The sequence below is a fragment of the Megalobrama amblycephala genome, linkage group LG13 (assembly GCF_018812025.1).
Source record: "Megalobrama amblycephala isolate DHTTF-2021 linkage group LG13, ASM1881202v1, whole genome shotgun sequence".
Lineage (NCBI taxonomy): Eukaryota > Metazoa > Chordata > Actinopteri > Cypriniformes > Xenocyprididae > Megalobrama > Megalobrama amblycephala.
This window is the reverse complement of record NC_063056.1, coordinates 41,186,714-41,207,728: the sequence shown is the minus strand read 5'-3', so window position 1 is coordinate 41,207,728 and position 21,015 is coordinate 41,186,714. Positions and strand designations below refer to the sequence as shown.

Sequence of the window (21,015 nt, the reverse complement as noted above, 5' to 3'; positions counted from 1 at the left end):
GTGCATCCCTAATTTAGATTTATCGGCCAATATATCGGTTATCGGCTTTCAAATATAAAGAATTACCGGTTATCGTATCGGCCAAAAATTTTCACATTGGTGCACCACTAAAAAATTGTAAAAACAACTTTATAAATCATAATTTATAAAGCAGATAATTGCATTTAAAGTATTTTGAGTGTGGAAGTTCACAAAAAAGTGTTTTGAATATCACAGGTTCCCAAATGTGAACCTGTAAAACAAAAGCTGCACAATCGAGATTAAAAAATAGTGGCTTATCTTATGTAAAGTACTGAATTCACTGGATTAACCACATTTAGGCATTCATGCATTATATGATTATTTAAATCCAAAACGATGTCCGTAATCTTATTTCCAGGTCAAAAAATATGATCAATGGGGAAAGCTTTTATCTGCTTTTGACTGGATCATGAATCCTCAGCATTTCATACCAGACTGGAGTCAGATTAGTCAAATATTAAAAATAAATAAATAAATAAATACAAAACAAATAAAGAAAAATATATATTGATATAGTTTACACATGCATTGACATACAGTTATATCACCCATATTTGAGTGTGTGTAATGCTCAGAATACACAAAATAATATTTGTTTGAGCAGAAACTGTAGAGTTTGCTCCAGGGACCATGAGCCCCAGAGACTGGCAGAAGATACGACACTGACAGATTATATAACAGCCTGCGTCAACTGTGACATCAATTAACAGACATTAATTCATTTTAATTAGAGAACTTTGAGCTGCATCTATTCTATTCTAACATGAAATAATAATAAATAAGACTGTGTAGGTATGATCTGTTACCACTATGGAAAAACTTTCCAGTAATTGTATTAAAAAAGCTAATTGTTTATGCCAGTATTCGGCACACTGCATCTGTCCTTGTGGTGCTCTACCTGCTCATAAACATCAGAACTTCAGTGGGTTTTGCACCCGTCAGCAAACACAGGCACTCCCACTGTCCCATGGTAACCCCCGGTCCCATGAGAGGTCAGGCCAAAATCTGGCCCCATCCATCCGCCTGTCTCTCAATACGATGCCGCACAGGCGCTGCAGCACTTACTGAGAGTAATGGCCCATGCGAATGTCAATGGCTTTGGTCCACTGGAAATTTATTCTAGCTGGGTCAAAGGAAATGTGCCTTCCTGTTGGAAAGAACTGAGCTTTGGAGGTTAACCTAATTCTGCTTGGAGGGAATAAGCCCGCAGTGACCATAAAACATCACTGGAAAAACTTTTTTGCTTTCTAAAATCCTTTTCCAAACAATTAATTTTTTTCCCCCCAAAGCAATATGCAATATTTTTAAAAGTATTGTAATAATTACATACGTCTTAATTTTATAAAAATATCTATATTTTTTAACAGTATCACTGTATTTGAATATCTGTATTGTGTTAAAACAACAATTTCAGAAGCAAATTTAAATAAATTAAAAAAGTGTTAAATAAAGATCATGTTCCATGAAGATATTTTGTAAAACTCCTACCGTAAATATATCAAAAATGTATTTTTGTGAGTGGATATGCATTGCTAAGGACTTTCTTTTAAAGCTATTTTCTCAATATTTAGATTTTTTGCAGATTCCAGATTTTCAAATTGTATCTCAGACAAATGTTGTCCTATCCTAACAAACCATACATCAATGGAAAGATTATTTATATTTGAATAATTTAAGATTATTTAGCTTTCAGATGATGTATAAATCTTAATTTAAAAAAATTGACCCTTATGACTGGTTTTGTGGTCCAGGGTCTTGTCTTGTCTTGTCTTGTCTTGTCTTATATTATATTATATTATATTATATTATATTATATTATATTATATTATATTATATTATATTATATTATATTATATACAAAGTTTGGGGTCGTTAAGATTTTTTTGTTTCTGAATGAAGTCTCTGCTCATTTATTTGATCAAAAATACAGTAAATTTATTGTGAAATATTTTTACAATTTAAAATTACTGTTTTCTATGTGAATATATAGTAAAGTGTAATTTATTTCTGTGATCAAAGCTGAATTTTCAGCGTCATTACTCCAGTCTTCAGTGTCACATGATCCTTCAGAAATCATTCTGATATGATTTGATGCTCAAAACATATTTCTGGTTATTATCAGTGTTTTGTAATGATTTACACTGTCACTTTTGATCAATTTAATGCATCCTTGCTAAATAAACAGTATTAATTTCTTAAAAAAACAAAAAAATTCCTTAAGGAACTCCAAATGTTTAAAGTGACGGGCATCAAACCGCTCTTGCTCTCAGACTTCTCTACACTTTTGAAGGTACGGCAATTAATAATTTGAAGATTATTCTAGCATCCTATGGTCTCGTCTAATGGACTCACAAACCACCAGAAACCCCACAGTCTGCCATTTTACTGATTATTTAGTAAGAAATTCGATGTATTGTAGTTAATTATCCAGCACAAGAGTCTGTTTTCTGCTAGACTTGACGGGGTATTGTGTAAGGGGCCAGAGGCCTGGAAAAACAGCGGTCAACTCTTACATAATGCACATTCTTCAAGTCTTATGAAGACTTTTGAAGAATTAGTCAAAACATTATCTCGCGCTTTAACCTTCTCTGCTCACGCTGACTGACTGACACATCCAGGAAATGACTGACTAAAAATAATAATAATTTTTTAGACAGTGATAAAAATAACATGTCACACCGCTGACCACATCTACGCCTGATAACAGCCTTTGGCAAGATCAACTGAGAGAAACAGACCACCATCTGAGGCTGGAGATGCTCGAGGTCTCATCAAACTCAGAACTAAGAATATCTCATATGCTTTTTTTGTCAATTTCGAACAAATATGATTGAAGGCTGCAGACTAACAGACATCTGATATTTCAGCGGGTTTCTGTCCTGTCTGTACAAAAATTTTGGGGTCAGAAAGATGTTTTAATGTTTTTGAAAGAGTCTCTTCTGCTTATATTATATTATATTATATTATATTATATTATATTATATTATATTATATTATATTATATTATATTATACAACGTTTGTGGTCGTTAAGATTTTTTTATTAAGTCTCTGCTCATTTATTTGATCAAAAATACAGTAAAAATTGTGAAATATTTTTACAATTTAAAACAACTGTTTTCTATGTGAATATATATTAAAACGTAATTTATTCCTGTGATCAAAGCTGAATTTTCAGCATCATTACTCCAGTCTTCAGTGTCACATGATCCTTCAGAAATCATTCTAATATGCTGATTTGATGCTCAGGAAACATTTCTCATTGTTATCAATGTTGAAAACACTGTGATACATTTTTATAGTAGATGTTTTACCAGTGGCCAAGTTTTTTCGGAAAAGCATGACATTTTCCTTTGGCGTCACAGCTCAGTGAAAGATTTATGACTTTGTGTGTTCATCATCAGCCAATCAGTGTCGTCATGATGTCATTATTCCTGCGGCTCTAGTCACATGACATTTAGTTGGCACAGAACAGTTTGACAGGCCTATAAAATTCCCCTTTCCAAGCAGAGAAACCAGTAGACACAAACAGGACTAATTTAATAGTTCCAGACCTTGATTAAAAATTCTCTGATTTGCCACCTAAATCCTAATTCCAAATGTTCTCAGGAAAAGCTGAAGCGCATGACTAAATATAATCTGCCTGATCTGGGGAAAAATGCGGAAGGTCCTGTCTGGGAAGGGGTTTGACATATGTTGACCTTTAGGTGTGGCCGGTTTCTGCTCTGAAGTCGTGTCTTTGAGGCGAGGCGTCCTTCCCGAGGATTTCCTTACGGCGTGTAAGGGACGCCCTCAAGTCCCCGTGTTAGAAAAACAATGCTGTAAAACCCCCTCAGCGTCTGAACAGCTGTTTTATTATTTCCGTAAAAAAGTCTATTTCTGGCCAGTTACGTAATGACCGCCTTTTTTTCAGGCCTGCTGGGATCGGGTCAGCCGTTTCATTGTTTTAATGCACACAATTTGATTACGGTTCACATGAATGCCGGCATTCCTCGTCAAATCACATTACTCTGATGAAGATAAAAGGCACAATTATCCTATTTGAATTACGTAACATTTAAATGCATTTCCATAACTTGTCTTCATTCAGCCAAAATACACATTTGGGTGTTTATTTTAATCACATTTTATCATCTATTTGAATCTGTAGAGCTACAATAAATATCTTTAAAGGTCATCTTCTCAAAATGTGTCAGAAATCTCCCCTTTACATACACCAGACTTCACAGTTTCACAGAAGGTTTGTTCGGCTGGTTTATATTAGGGCTGGGCGATAAAACGATAACAATAATTATCATGCTATAATTTCCTCAAAGTTTTTGGTTCCCAGAATGTTCTTTTTTTAGGCTTGTTTTTGATTAGCCAGGAAAGTTCTATTTCTAACGGAAATAGAACGTTCGTTTTTGGTTTGTAGAACGTTATTGTAACGTTAGTCTAACGTTCCCCTACCCTCAGTTCATCATGTTTATTCTTATATTCATGCATTCGTACATCTTTAATCATAAATAAAGTATTATATATAAAAAGTATACAGTATTATATGGATGCTTACAATCAAAATTAAACAAACTTGTTTTTGTGTATTGTTTAATTAATAACAATATTCCAAGCACATCAACCATCATATTGAAGATTAAATAAGATTTCTTAAGCATCAAACAACAATAACTTCAAAACAATATATGGTTTATAATATATTCATATAATTTTTTTTAAGGTTATTTGAAAATAACGTAACGTTCTGGGAACGTTATTTTAAGGTTGCAAAATAATATCCTAAAATTAACCATTAGGGAACGTTCTGTATTTTTGAGTTATTTAAAAATAACCACCCTGCATCATTATTGTAACGTTGTTTTATGGTTGCAAAAAATACAACCTAAAAAGAACGTTCCTAGAACGTTATTATTTGGTTTCCAAAAAATAACCAAATACTAACGTTAGGAGAACGTTCTGTATTTGCTGGCTCGTTTGAACAGCACACCACATGGAGCATTTATCAGCTCGGATCAAAACACATTGTGAGCTCAGACCAAATGCATTTACTCGCTGATCACATGACCACTAAACAGCGCCGTGAGATCTGGTGAGAAGCGTTCGAGTTCGGTGCAAAATTCTCACATACAAACCACTAATCAAACGCCTCATGATTTAAAGTCTGTGTAAAGCAACATTAAAATGTGTTTTGAGTTTGTCACACCACATAAAAATGTGTTAACCACTCAAAAAAAAAAAAAAAAAAAAAAACACCAAGTAAATGAAATAAGTTATCAAAATCTTGAAAATATAAGCAGTGTTCACTGCTCTCAAATGCTGGGGGCGTGTCCAATGCCTGTGCTGAAACCACGCCCACTCACGAGAAAGATGCCTTCTCTCTCTACTTACTTGTCTAATGAGTCAAACATACTGATGCATATAAACAAAAGAATCAGAATTGATTTTACACAGACTTTAAACTAAAGCAACGCTGACATTCTCAACGCTGACGCGGAAAACAGGAGAAATACTGTTCCACAACGATAGAAGCTTTTCAATTCACAAATCACCATCATTTTCCATGGATTTACTGTAGTAACACTTACTGTAACCATGGTATTGTGGCAGAAATGTGGGATATTCATATCGAATTATCAATGTAGACATTAAATGCATTAAAGGAGTAATGGAAAATAATTACAGTATTTTTTGTTATTAAACTATAGCAGTTTTTGGGCATTTGCATTATACTTAATGCTTTTAGCCTAAGGTTTTTCATAACAAATACCATAGAAACAATATAGTGACTTTTTACCATGGTAATGTGGTGCAATGTTTAACATGATCCAAATACTAATGGTTCATTTTAATCAACTCAAACATTCAGCAAAATGTCAATTTTACCCAATTAAAATGAAGTTGTTAGAATTTTGACAGATGTTGCTGTTTTTGCTAATGAAAATAAATTTACATCTGTATCCAAACTCAAGCTACTGTCAAATATGCATTTCTGAGAGATCAAACATGTAATATTAATTTGTGAAATGTTCATCTGTTTCACAAGTGTTTGTCATGTTCTGACTCAACTAACCATCTGGTTTCTACAACTTTCACTCAGGAGCAAAAATCTGCTTTTAAACTTGAAAGAAATAAAATGTTGACATTTATTGTGATTATTATCGACATTGACTGATATGAAAACTTTTATCGTGATAATTTATTTGGAAACTAAACATTTTATTTCTAAAACATGATGACATTTTTTTTTTTTTTTTAGTATTTTCTGATTTATGAGAAAGAGAAATCCAAAATCCCCTCTGAAAAAACCTTCAACTCTAACATAAACAAAATCATTTTTATTTTGAACCTAGATTTCTGTTCTGGAAATGCATGCACATTGGTGCATATTTAATTTGCATATGTAATCATAATATTTCTGAAAACTTAAATGCACTTCTATTAAATTAACTGGGGAAAGTATGATGATATCTATCAATTTAATATTCACATGTAGTGTCTTGCCTTAAAAAAAAAAAAAAAAAGTAAAACTCCAATATATTATTCTCTTAATAACAATGTGAATTAATAAAAAAAGAGCATCAAAGAACAGTTCAGTTACTTAAAACGAAAATAAAAAACAAACAAAACAAAATGAAAAGCAATGATCATAATTGAAATGTTTCAAATCCTGATTCACAAACAGCAGGTTGTCTCTGTTTTTCCAGCTCCGAACACACACTGAAAGTTTTCAAGAGACAAAAGCGCACACATGTTAATTGAGGGATTAAAGAGAACGAGGGACAAAGTCATTAAGATAATCCAACAGAGGGATTTTGAGCGTATTTTTGCCTAAAATTTTCCTCTGTGTTTGTCTGATAAGGGACCGTTCTGCGCTTCCACCTGATTATAAGTCCCTAATGGATTGAAAGCGGTTTTATTCTGGCTAACTGCACCGTTCTGAACTGCGTGTCCCTCTGAGATATCCACAGGGGAGGCGCTATTTATCCGCTTGTCTTCAATATGTCACTTTTTGTGATTACACTGCAGTGCAGATTGTAGTGCTTTACTGAGAAAAGGGGCTGACATCTGCTGGATTCTAATATACTCAACACATTAATCACAATAGCATGAAAACATCCGGATAATATCGCTTTAAAAGCCTCTCCAGCAACGTGGGCATGAAATACATTGATCCCGGAAAGTATTTGGACACCTAAGCCACAATTAAAAATGCATTAGATAACAAGAATACAAAAATAACAAAGCAGCATGAGCGAACAAGCTTTTCTCTGAACCAACTTCACTTTTTCTTGCAACGGCTTTTAACTGACTGTATGCAAATCACGTCAGTGGAGTATTTATGTGTAAACTATAAAAGAAGTTTCCAGTGAGCTACCTACCTTGTTTTAAATTGCCCCTATTGTGCTTTTTGGGATATACCCTTCTATGCAGTGTGTAACAGAGCAGTTTGTGCTTAGGTCTGTTAAGTTTTAAAGATCAAAGTTAAGATAAATGGAGTTATTGTCTCCCAAAAAGAAAGATTCAATTCTGAACTGAAACGAGATGTCAGAAATTCCAGTCTCACTTCCTGCTGAATCTAATTTAACTAATTTAAATAATGCCAGCCTATGGTCTTCATTCATTGGCTGAACAGCGTCTGCTTTGCCCCGCCCTCAAACACTGCAGTGAGACTGGAAGAGTTTGTTTCGTGTTGTTCATGTTGAGAAGACGCTTTTCTGCTGCCAAAGCAAATACACTTTAGGGGCTTTTGCACTGGGTTGTTACAGGAACTATCCACCAAGGCATTCCCCAGAGAACTAAAAGTTCCCCTAGGACCATTTTCCTGGTTGCATTCGCACCGCCATCACTTATGTTCCGCCGCTTTGGTTGTTGTGCTGGACTTTTATTTTTACGGCACTGAGAACGGTTTAGCACACAGCGCTCTCAATCTTCATTAGTTTACGATCTGTTTAAAGGTGACCTATAATGGCCCTTTTACAAGATGTAATATAAGTCTCTGGTGTCTCCAGAATGTGTCTGTGAAGTTTCAGCTCAAAATCCCCCACAGATCATTTATTATAGCTTGTTAAATTTGCCCTTATTTGGGTGTGAGCAAAAACACGCCGTTTTTGTGTGTGTTCCTTTAAATGCAAATGAGCTGCTGCTCCCGGCCCCTTTCCAGAAGAGGGCGGAGCTTTAACAGCTCAACAACAACAAAGCTGGAGAATCTCACGCAGCCAAAATGACGACGGTGTTCAGCCTTACATTGTTCAAACTTTGAGCGTCGTAACTTTGCAGATGTTGTTTATGATCAAACATCAACATTACACACTAACTAAAGTTAAAAAAGTGAAATCATAATCAAAGACCCCTTTTAACAGTCCTATCTTATGCATTATTATTAGATCGAATGGACTATATGCACAGAGCGCTCTTTAGAACTTCAACAATAATATAAGCCAGCTGGAAAATTTCCAGTGGAATGTCACTTGTTGGTGTGTCGGTATCTTCAAGATCCTGAGGTAGCTTTAACACTCTGAGGTCTAAAAACGCGCCGGCGCGTTTTGCAGTTTTTTTTTCACATTGCAGCAAAACAGACTTAAAATACTCCGTCATTTTTTGTCATAGAGACATAAGTAATATATCAATTGAAACTATAGAATGTCTTCTTTTTTTGTGTACACTCACAATCAAAATAAAACTTTGTGCTTTTTAAAAATAAATAAAATATACAGGGTGTGCTGTCCTGCCGTCTCCGTCTCTGCAAACATCATTCTAAAACGTCACTAAAAGTAACTAAAATAGATGGCTTATACATGCTACATGGACATGAGAGATATGTCTTTGGAAAGCTTTAAGTATCTACTTTTAAACAAAACAAATCAATTCTAAAACAAATATTCTCCCTTTATGTAATCAGTATAAAAGTAAAGAGAGGTACTGTTTCTCCTGTCTGACCTAATTATCTTTAATGTGTGCCCGCCCACGCGCAGAGCGCTCTATTCATAAGATAATGTGCTGAGGCGATCTATGCAAACTGTAAACGCCCCTAACAGCGTCTTAAAAAGCATCAAGTTTCATCAGATTCATTCGCTTTCCTTCACGTTTGGAAGATGGCACACTACACAGGTGAGCAGGCTCTTCAGATGGTCCTGGACAGTGAGGAAGAGTTCACTCTTTCCTCGGAAGAAGAACACGACTCTGACGATGAACGTCTGCATTTTGAAGAGCGACTTGATCCCAAAATCAGCCTCAGACTCCAGAGGGTTAACAGCATCAATAGTGGAATACTTAGTTTATAATCAGAATATAGTCACTTAAAGGTGCTAAAGAGGATGTTTTGTTTTATACATTTTTGCAATATTACTTGAAACTGTCTTTACTAACTGATAAAAGACTATTTATTAGGTGCACTGAAAGGAATATTATTAATATACATCATCTGTGCACGAGGTAGGGCCTTAAAAACATCGGCCAATCGTTTACGCAATCATCGCATATATGATTGGCCCTCTGGCTTGTCAATCACTGCCGTGACGTTCCTTTTGAGAGACGTGCGCGGCTGCGCGCTCCAGTAACTTTCCACACTCCACAGGCGCCGCATGCAATGTTTTTGTCCGGAGACAGGAGTAACAACTGCAGATTATGAGTTACCTGCGGTGAGTCCGACATAATGAATCCACTAACACGACACAGCGAATGCCGGTGGTAAACAAACACTCGTGTTTGTTGAGTTTTAGGAAGCGTTCCCTCGAAATGAGCTGTGAAGGAGGGGGGTTGTTCTTACGCATGCGCTCATTTCAAAAACTCACTAACAGTCTTTGGATTCTCAGTCGACGAAAAGATCCTCTTTAGCACCTTTAAATAGTCAGGCCAACCATTAATTTAGTTATTCAAATGATAAGAGGTGTCTCAGTGTTCCTCCTCCGCATAATTCAATTCGACCATCAGTTTTCACACTTTTGTGTGAAAAAAAGCATCAACACACTATATATTAAAGATTATTGTGCACTTTAGTTAGATTCAATGAATAAAATGTGAGTTTTCACAAGTGTGCCGAAATCATTGATCTTGACTGACAGCTTCTGTGATTATAAAGGGAGAGCGGCGCTCGCTTTCTGTGTCATTCATTTGCAAGAAAAGTTATTGTTTTTCATGAGATTTTGAGTAATTCATACTTGACAAAATGCATTTTTAAACCTAGTGATTTTATAATGTTTAATATTTATTCAAAAGCGAAACTGAGTGAGAAACTATTACAGGAAATGGCTAATATGAGCCAATAAATGCTCCTCTGCCGCCATCTGATGGTTAAAGTCTTAATGTCTTTTTATTTTTAAATAAAAGTGTTTACTATCAAATGTTTGGTTTCCTACATCTTAAAACAAAGTTTACAAATGGGGACAGAAGGATGAACAAAAAAATGTTTATGGTCATCACCACATTAAAGTGCTGGAAAATGTTTTTAATTACAGACACCGTGTTTCTTATTCAAACGTTCCCATTAGCTTCGTCTTTATTGCAATCAATTAAACTGGTTTATTGGCAAATTAGGCAAGTGATAACTGCATTCAGATATAATTACAGCATTAAAAACTCAACCATTGATGGTTTTGTGTCAGTGCATAGTGAGTACAGAATAACAGTTCACTGGAAATACCCAAACTGGCTTAACGAAAACCAGGAAGAAACCGTGCATATAGTTAACTGTCAAACAAAGAAAGTAGCCTAAACGGTATACAAAAAAGTATTATAGCATTTGCCATGTGGTGGTTGCTGCTATCTGAGCAGAAATACAGAATCATGTTTCGCTTGGTACCTGCAAAGTCGCCAGCGTAAAGGTTGAGACTTTGCCATCAGTCCATCTATTGCTGTTTTCCGTGTTCGTGGAGTAAATATATAGACTATAAAATACACTTATGTCACTGGTAATATATATTGTGCTGGGTTAGACCCTACTCTGAGCTAATTTAGTTCCCCCAACTAAAACCATTCCCAGTTCCTGTGGTACGAACACACCAAAAAGTGGGTACTTCCGCCATTAGTTATAGGAACTATGAAAAGGTTCCTTCAGTGTTTTTTGACCTTGGATGCATGTAAACCTATTGTTGGAGACTCCAAAACAAAATTAGGAGCCTTAAAATAGCATAAGAGAAAACAGTTTTTGATTGAAAATCTTCATAACAGGGATCTCAAATAAACTATATCTGAAGACAAAAACTTTCTAAAGTTGTGCACGGTCAAGCAAAACTGATGATAGAAGCAAAAAACAAGCTTAAAGAATCTTTAGTATGTCACTATGGGACATGTCCAGTGAATCATGATCCAACTTTAACCTCCTACGCACACCGCAAAGCAGCAGGGCACTTCTCAAGACGCTAATAAAACATGTGAAGTGTTCCTCTCAGCTCAATAATGGTGGCACGGATTGCTAATTAAGTCCTGCATAACCGAGTAAAGAATTGACAGGGTGGCTATTGCACTTCAATCACAGCCGTCCCTTTCTGCACACAAGCTTTCCCTGTGAAGAAAGCGTCCAATTAAAGTGTTCCCTCGATGAATATGAAAATCATATCCAAATGCACCATGCTGGGCGACTCTTCTTTATCCTCTGAATTGATGCAGGCTTTTAAAATGTATGTCTTTCACTACCTGAATAAGAAAAGCCTTTAATCACGGTAAAGAAACGTTTAGTGGTGAATCTCACAAAACCTGTCATATTGTGGGGATATGACTTTTTGCGTGAGATATATTCGCTTTGCATACAATCTTTAGAAAGAAAAGAAAAGGTACAGATGGGAAAAGATTTATTTTCAGCACATATATGTTTTATTTAAACTTCACCGGCCGAGGAAACTGGCCGCACTATCTGTGCATTTACAAAAATGTGTCAAATATATAAATAGCAGTTCAAGCTACTGATTTATTAAAATATAGCAAGAGGCATTAGTTCAGAGCACCGAATGTGTGACCTCAGTTCACACCAGCGCCTATAAAGATGAGTTATGAAAGTGTGAATGAAGCATTCGGTGAACGCTGACCGTTATCTGTCTCTGCAATGCTTATTAGCTCTGGTTTCTATCTAATCCATATCAAGAGGCTTATATAAAGACTGAGACTGAATGACGCCACAACCAATGAATAGACCATGAACAACGTGGCGGACCTAGAACTGAGTTCACTCATTTAGCATACAAGTGTTCAGCACAAAGTGCACATTGACCTTTTTAAACGGCGCACCACACCTATTGCTGGACACAACAGAGCTTTCATTAACAAAACTCTACTGGGTAATGATGTCAACTTGAGCTACAGCATAGAGACGGATGATCAGAATCTAATTGGACTAAAAATCACTACATGAGTAATATGTTTGGGGTCGGAATAAATAACTTTTTTCGCAAGGGCGTATTAAAATTGTTCAAAATATACAGTTAAGACATTTGCTGCTTGTATTTACCGTAATTACGAGATGTTAGGGGTGTATCGGTACATGCATTCATCCCGAACTATCACGGTTCGGTTCATGCAGTCAGACGACGAATACAGTCAGTCACAGGCGATCTATACTCCAGTCCAGAAGGGGGCGTGCGCAGTAATTCAACGCTGTTAACCGCCACTACAGGAAAAAGCATAGAAGAACAGACGATCTATGCATAGATATTTAGTGTTTCAACTGCGGAAAGACATCAATAAAACCGCTTGAGAATAATATCTCACGTAGCACTACATTTACCTCAGGCAAGTCATTTAGTGTCCACAGCATGTTAGTTCACTAGAGAAATGAACTCTAGAGGGGAATATATGCACTATATTAGCTTATATATTCATTATATTTACTTTACCTGTTAGTAATGACTTATGTTTGAAAACATTTGTCATGAAAACAATTACAGTAACTGTGTAAATGATTATATTTCAAAAATTAATTGGAGTAGAAAAATAAATTTTAAAAATATTTTATGGTTAGATTTAGAACCTTTTTAAAAGTGTCGAGTGTTGATTATTATATCTAAAAATAAATAGCAAATGAATTTAATCATTTGGGCTCTGTTGTTAATTGTAAGCTTTAATATTATAGTCATGTGCAAGAAAGGGTTTCCCGTATATAGTTTACACTTTTAAACATTGATGATAATCAGAAATGCACCTTGAGCAGCAAATCGTTGATTTCTAAAGGATCATGTGCTGAAAATTCAGCTTTGATCATAGGAATAAATTACATTTTACTATATATTCACATAAAAACCTGATTAAGTCATCCCACACGTCTCTAAAGCAATGTTTCCCAACCTGTGTCAGGTTGTCAGGTGTGCTTCCAATATTCCAATAAATAAATAAATAAATAAATAAAAATAAATGCTTTAAATAAATGTCATATGGAAAGCTCATCTCTATATTTCGTCATTTTTTCTTTTAATTTATTTTTAAAAATTAATGTTATTGGTCATCCTTTATGTCTGTATGTGTGTTTTATAAATATTGAACCAATGAAAAGCATTTAAAAGAGCTTGTGACTACTCCATTGGCTCCTCAAACTGTCAGTCAAACCTCAAAACTCCACCCACCTCTATCATGAATGAAGTGCCGCACACATCTCTGCTTGTTTGCAATGCAATGGTAAATAAAGAACTGATGTTTAAATTAGTAAAGTGATTTCTTTACTCAAGAAACACCATATATAAGGGCTATTTTGGCCAAATGTATTCAACAAGAAACACTGAGCGCCCACATATAGCTTCAATAAACTTCATAACCTGTAAGTCGATGCACTTACTGTCTCAAATGCGGCTGTTCCAGTGACGGACAAAACAAAACATGTCTGACATTCGCAGGTCAGAAACCTTGTAACTCCATTTGAGCTTGATTTTCATAAAATGCTAATATTATAATGACACATGCATGTATAAAGCCACAGTATCAATTTTGACGACACAGTGTTTATTTAAAAAAATACAATGTTTCCGACCAACAGTGGTGATATGTAAATTACATACAGCTTCCTATATGGCCTTATTGTGTACTGCTTTTAATATCCAGTTTTTGAAGCAATGCTTTTTTGTACAGTTTTGTTATATTTTAGTGCTTAGTGGTGCGCTGTGGGTTTTTTTACTTCTCAAAACTGTCGTGACAAAAACAAAAGGTTGGGAAACACTGCTCTAAGGCTTCCACATGATAAATATTGTCATCTGTGGCGTGCTGATGCTGGAACATCACTGACTTCAGCTGCTGATCAGAGACCATCTCCATCTTCATAACTCGATTCTGCTGAACGCATGGGAAAAAGGCTGACGGGCAGTGTTTTAAGGGCACACACTGGTCTGAATCATCTCTGTCACAATCCACACGTCAGCAATAACAGCCGGTAAAAGTGCTGTTTTAGTCAAATGAAAGAGAATAATGGGTGTATGGAACAAAACAGAGATAATGTGTAAAAACAAACACATGGCTCACAACAGCACCTGCTTTGAGTCGGTGGCTTTTTGCATTCAGGACAGGGGTGTTTACTCCGAAAGCACAAAAATAGCAACTCATTATAGTAACAGGGTTGCCCTCAAATTACTGTCAGGTCATTGTTTTCATCTCAAATAAGAGATTTGCACTAATTTCCTCATAACCTTTCACTTAACCTATGCAGTTCAATGCTGTTAAGAGTTTCTAAATTTGAACTTAATGTAGCCCACACCCCTGAGAGACCTCCTTTTACAGACCGAAGCGAACAAGTCCGTTAATGATGAAACCACATCCTCTGACAGCAATGAAACAAACACGCTTATACCAAACCACGGATTAGGACACCAACAACACTTCAGAAGCAATTACTCACGGGTTCAGACTCGATCTGCTATCTGCTACATATGCAACTGGCCATTTCAGTGCGCCTTCCTGGAAAACGCACTTCATTTTTATTCTTTGTTCAACTGAATCTGGTAGAAAATGATTGTGTTTCTTTCATGCATTCAAAACCTCTGGCTCCTGCCGTGTCTCAATTCGACCTAATTTGTTCTTGAAAGCTAAAATGCATCTTGAAAAGTAAAAGCGCAATTTATACAGAGAGAAAATTACCATAATAACAGTCTCGGCAGCATTTGCGTAAACTACCGTTACTATCAAATTAACATGATGGATCTTGTTGGAGACGTGGCTTTGCAGTTAATGCACGTGGTGCAATATGGAGATTTCTTTAATGCCCCTTTTACAAGATGTAATATAAGTCTCTGGTGTCTCCAGAATGCGTCTGTGAAGTTTCAGCTCAAAATCCCCCACAGATCATTTATTATAGCTTGTCAAATGTGTAAAAACACGCCGTTTTTGTGTGTGTCCCTTTAAATGCAAATGAGCTGCTGCTCCCGCCCCCTTTCCAGTAGAGGGCGGAGCTTTAACAGCTCAACAACAACAAAGCTGGAGAATCTCACGCAGCCAAAATGACGAAAGTGTTCAGCCTTACATTGTTCAAACCGGAGTCGACACTGATGGAGAGACTCAGGAAGAAGTTACAACTTTTAGACGTTTCTGAATGGTTAGTGGATAAATTGATGTAGTTGCTGTGGAGTTGATTCAACTCATCGACTAGCATGTGCCGTCATGTTCATATTTTGTGTTGAATTGACCCTCGTTTGTGAAGCAGTCCGGCGTAAAATGACGGCATGTCAACAACACTCGACTACAACAACTCTTCCTCTTCTCTAAAGCAGCCCAACATGGCCCCGCCCCCTTTGTTGTATGTTCTCGGGGGCGGGGTTTATGTAAATTTTAGGGTTTGTGATGTCACTAACCCGGGAAGAAGCTCGTTATAGTCCCTACCAGCCGTTTGTTGTAGTCCTTAAAAAGTGATTTCTGTAAAAGAAAATATCTCTTTGCATTGAACTTTGAGCGTCGTAACTTTGCAGATGTTGTTTATGATCAAACAGCAACATTACACACTAACTAAAGTTAAAAAAGTGAAATCATAATCAAGTACCCCTTTAATAAACAGGCAAAGTTTCAACAGTCCAGTCCATTTCCAGTAAGCTATGAGAAATCTTATGTGAAAACTGATTGAGTTGTGAAATAAGGACAGTGTCAAACAGCAGTACTGAGATTTACAAGTTCACTGCAGAACTAAACGGACGTGTGAAAATTATAATAAGCGTTTTCAAACATACAAAAGCCCACAGACGTCAGAGATTATATTATTTCATTGAGGTCTTTATTTATTTTTCTTGTGATCTCAATCTAATCAAAGATATAACAAGAGCTTTTCTTGAGTTATTTTGAGAAAAGGCCATTTATAATGTCACAGAAGTTTTCTATTTCAAATAAATGCTTTATCAAAGAATACTGGGAAAATGAAATGTATCAGTTTCCACAAAAAACTGAAGCAGCACAACTGTTTTCAACATTAATAATAATCAGAAATGTTTCTTGAGCATCAAATCATCATATTAGAATGATTTCTGAAGGATCATGTGACACTGAAGACTGGAGTAATGATGCTGAAAATTCAGCTTTGATCACAGGAATAAATTACACTTTACTATATATTCACATAGAAAACAGCTGTTTTGAATTGTAAAAATATTTCACAATTTTTACTGTATTTTTGATCAAATAAATGCAGCCTTGGTGAGCAGAAGAGATTTCACGACCCCAATGGTTTGAACCTTAGTGTATATATAATGTCATATTCCATATAATTCTATATAAACATGCTCACATTTCTTATGCAAAACTTTGGACTTGTAAAACTCTGCTCCTCCACGACAGGTTCCGTCACATCTGTGATGTTGACCAATAAGAGCACAGTTTTCAAACATGGTGAAACGATGGTATTGGTGATGATAGTAGGAATTATCTAATGGAGGAAAGAACTCCAAACATCTGAACGGTAGTGTATCGACATATTTTGATGTTTTAGTGTCTGTAAAATTAAAAACCCTACCAAAATGTGATAAGGAGGGTGCTTAATATAGAATTAAACTGACTTACAAAGGAGAGAAAGAGGTGCTTATGTGGGCGACACAAGTTTGAATCCGGCTTGTGTCATTCATTTCCTGCTCCCTTCTTTTCTCCCTGTCATTTCCTGTCTGCTCTCTAACCACCTCTATCATTAAACTGGCCAAAAGAACAACACATGACAGATCTTGGTGAGTTTAAACACAACTCAATGTAACAATGAATCATCGTGTGTTGATGATGACGACGCATCAATTAATCGGTAGCTTTGCTTTGGATATTAATGGATATTAAATTATATATATATATATATATATATATATATATATATATATAAATATCACAATATTGTTGCTGTCAATATATAAAAAAAACAGTGTAAATTTCACAAAATGTTTACAGAATGCTGTTAATGTTATTGTTATTATTATTATTATTATTATTAATGTTATTATTAACAGTTCTCGGAATTAAAGATATGTTTAAAAGCATTTATTCTGTTTTTGTCAGAGCCCTTGTTATTCTTAATTTTGACATTAATTTTCATTTTTACACCAGACATATATATCGGTTCAAAACATTATCGGTCTACTTGATCTGTAATAATTGGTATCAGCCCTGAAAAACACATATCGGTCGACCTCTAATAAAACAGCCATTAATGCACAAACGAGTCACATAATCTATTTATTGATGTAGAAGTGTGTTTTGAAAAACAGTGTAAGAGTTGGTCAATTTGAATCAATTCTGCGAATCAGTTCAAATTCCGCATTTCAATGAATCAAAAATCTGATTCAGTGATTCATTTTTGATGCATTCAAATGTAAATGCTTAAATATTCTTTCATTTGTTCATTTCTTTTCATTTCATTCCAGTTATTTCATATTTACTGCCTAGCCCAAGTGTGAATTCTTAAGCCTTTCAAATAAGATGGGAAGCAGGAAACGTAGAGAAAGAGAAACTCCACACACAGGAACTTGCAGGAGAATGATATAGTCTATTTACTTTGTTCTGTTCATGGTGAAAGGCTATTGTGGGGCTAAAGATCAGTCAGTCAGAGCTTTCCTGGATTCAACAAGACAGAAATGTCAATGGCTTCACCATCTATCTGCTGCTGGAGAGCGTTCAAAGTTCAGAGCCAAACCATGACAAAAGAGCAAAGGATTCAATACTTTTCTTTTACAGTTATATATACCCATCAATGGGTTAAAAGCATCTTTGCTGAATATCTTTAGGCTAACACAGATGGTTTTTGACCTAAAACTGTGACACTGCAAAAGTCTGCTGCAGGGTTTCACGCACCGCTAGTCAGAAGAGCCACTGCGGTTCTTTTTAACTGAGTTATTGGTTATAATCATTCTAAATCAAATACGGCTCCGAATCAGTCACACAACTCACTGAATCAACTCAAACGACTCACTGAACTGCAGATTAATACATCTTCCACAAAATGAGTCGAGAATCGTTACTGCATTATCTTTTGAAAGAAATAATTGGATAAAAATGAGAATTAGTTTTTGTATAATCAGAGTGGTTTTTCCATCACAAGTTCAAAATACATTTCTGCAACTAAGTTTCAAAGTTGTGCTGTAAGAATAAATGTAGTTCTACACAATTCATCAAAATTAAGAGTGCTTATAAACCGACTGTTGTCAACAAAAGAGAAGCTTTAAAGGCTCTGAGGTTTTCTTCTCAAATAAAAGCTGGAGGATTTGTTGTTTGAAGTTTGAAAATGAAAACAACTTATATTAGTATAGTAATTTGGCAATTTAAAACTGTACAAGACATCGACCGATAATCGGTTTAACCGATATTTTTCCTAATATTTAAGCATTTTCTCATAATCAGGTATCAGTTTTATAATATCGGATTTACCGATAAATGGTTGTTTTATCGCCATCTTGTGGTTACTTTGAGAATTGCACTGAAGACCGCTATTAAAGCACAGCGTCTGAGGGGAGATGAGTCAACAACGTTAAAATCACTGACCTGCCTTATTTAATTAAGTTTATTTAACATTAGTGGTCAACCGATTATTGGCACTGATATTAAGCATTTTTATGGTTATCGATATCGGTCATTTTCAAAACTGATTTGAAATGCTCTATTTGGCTCTGATGCAGCCACCTCTGTCGCAAGTCATTTCTTGCTTGAATTGCATTTATTCTGTTTTTGTCAGAGCCCTTGTTATTCTTAATTACACCAGACATATATATCGGTTCGAAATATCGGTTATCGGTCTACTTGATCTGTAATAATTGGTATCAGCCCTGAAAAACACATTTCGGTCGACCCCTATTTAACAGCCATTAATGCACAAACAAGACATAAATGCTCGATATGTAGTTTAAACTTGGCGCTACAAAACAGAGTCACATAATCTATTTATTGATGTAGAAGTGTATTCAGTTGTTCAGTTCACTGCTGTTGTTATAATTGTCAAAATCAAAAGTTAACCAATAAATAAATATCAGTTCTGTATATTAGTTTATTGGGCACATAAACATGCAAATAATTGGTATCGGTATTGGATATAAAAAAAAAAAAATCAGTATCGGTTGATCTCTAAACTGTACAGTAAAAATAAAATTATTATTATATTATTTATGATTTAATTTATAGTGAATATTAGAATAGTAATATTTATTTGATTAATTTAAATGTAGTAATAATAATAATAATAATAATAATAATAATAATATATATATATATATATATATATATATTTTTTTTAGTAATAATAATAATTTATATATTTCTTAATGAATTATTTTTGAATATAGTAATAAAAATAATTATATATTTATATATTTATATATAACAAATTAATCAAAGAAATATATATATTACATATATATGTGCAAATGATTGGTATCGGTTATAAAAAATATATATTGGTCGATCTCTAAATTGTACAGTAAAAAATATTTTTTTTTTTAATTATTTAATTTACAGTGAAATTTACAGAATTTACTGTTTCATTTTTTTAATTTAGTAATAATAATTTTACATTACATTATACAATTATTATTGTCATACTGATTTAGAATCACCAAATTTTGGACCAAATTGTGCATCCCTACAAACAAGCACAGCAAACCTGGACATATTTCAAATCACAATTTTTATCAGAGAAAACAAACGCAGTTAGATTTTTTAGGGCTGTCATTAAGCTACCAGTTACACACAAAACAGGGCTCGTGTTTCACAAACACTTTAGGAAACACAGTGTGCTGATGCTCACAGAAAGGCCATCACTTCTCTGCGGTTCACCTGAGACTGCCTATATGATCGCTCTAACCACATGGTTTGACTGAGCTGAGAAACAAATGATAAATCTTTCCACAGGAAACACTGTAGTACAGGAACTAAAAGCAATGCAAAGTGAAACAAATTTAGCTGAGAGGAGAAAGCATTTCCTCTTCTACGTCTAAACTCTCCTCTAAACAAGTCCTTCGACATTTGTCACATTCTTGCTTTCTGCCAGAACTTTGACCACAGATGGCACAACGTTACAGAGCCACCAAAACTAAATCAGAGGCTGTTTCGAAGCAGTGAGCGACCGCTTCTTTTTGACAGCTATATGACCTACATATAAATGTCATCCGTCCGCTGTTTAGGCAAACTTCTACTGGTTCAAATCTGTAGATGGAACTGACAAAATGGCTTTATGTGCCACAAGAGTCAACATGGGGAAGTAGAGCAATGTTTCCTGTCACAGCTTTCTAAAGTAAACCGTCAAAATTTCCCAATAACTTATTGAAGATTCATTGGAATTAATTCATCCCAGTCTTCAAATGCACGGCAGTCATTTTACCTCTCGCTTTAAATGCATTCAAAGCAGTAGTGGCCTTGAAGAAGATGTGCAACTGCAAAAAAAAAAAAAAAAAATGCATTTTTACCCATAATCAACACACTAAATGTGTGTTAAACAAGCAAAAAGGCTCGATCACTATGGGCTTGTGTTCAATATTAGCATCATTATCTGAACTCAACAGGTCTGGAATGGCATTGGCATTAAAAATTGGCATAAAATGTGATGAATGAGCAGGTCATTTCAACATTTGTTACTAGTTATGTTGTC

At 35.1% G+C, this 21,015-nt stretch overlaps 1 protein-coding gene across 2 annotated transcripts in view; it reads right to left on the bottom strand.

Moving 5' to 3' along the window:
* Positions 1-21,015, bottom strand: part of LOC125242999 (inactive phospholipase C-like protein 2) — a 68,541-nt gene that overhangs the window by 46,493 nt on the left and 1,033 nt on the right. The window contains exon 2 of one of the 2 annotated variants that reach the window (XM_048152177.1): positions 20,749-20,800. The exons of the other annotated variant lie outside the window; for it this stretch is intronic. Coding sequence (XP_048008134.1) covers positions 20,749-20,766 — 18 coding nt within the window. The 5' untranslated portion in view covers positions 20,767-20,800. The remainder of the gene's footprint in view (positions 1-20,748; positions 20,801-21,015) is intronic. 2 annotated transcript variants of the gene reach the window in all.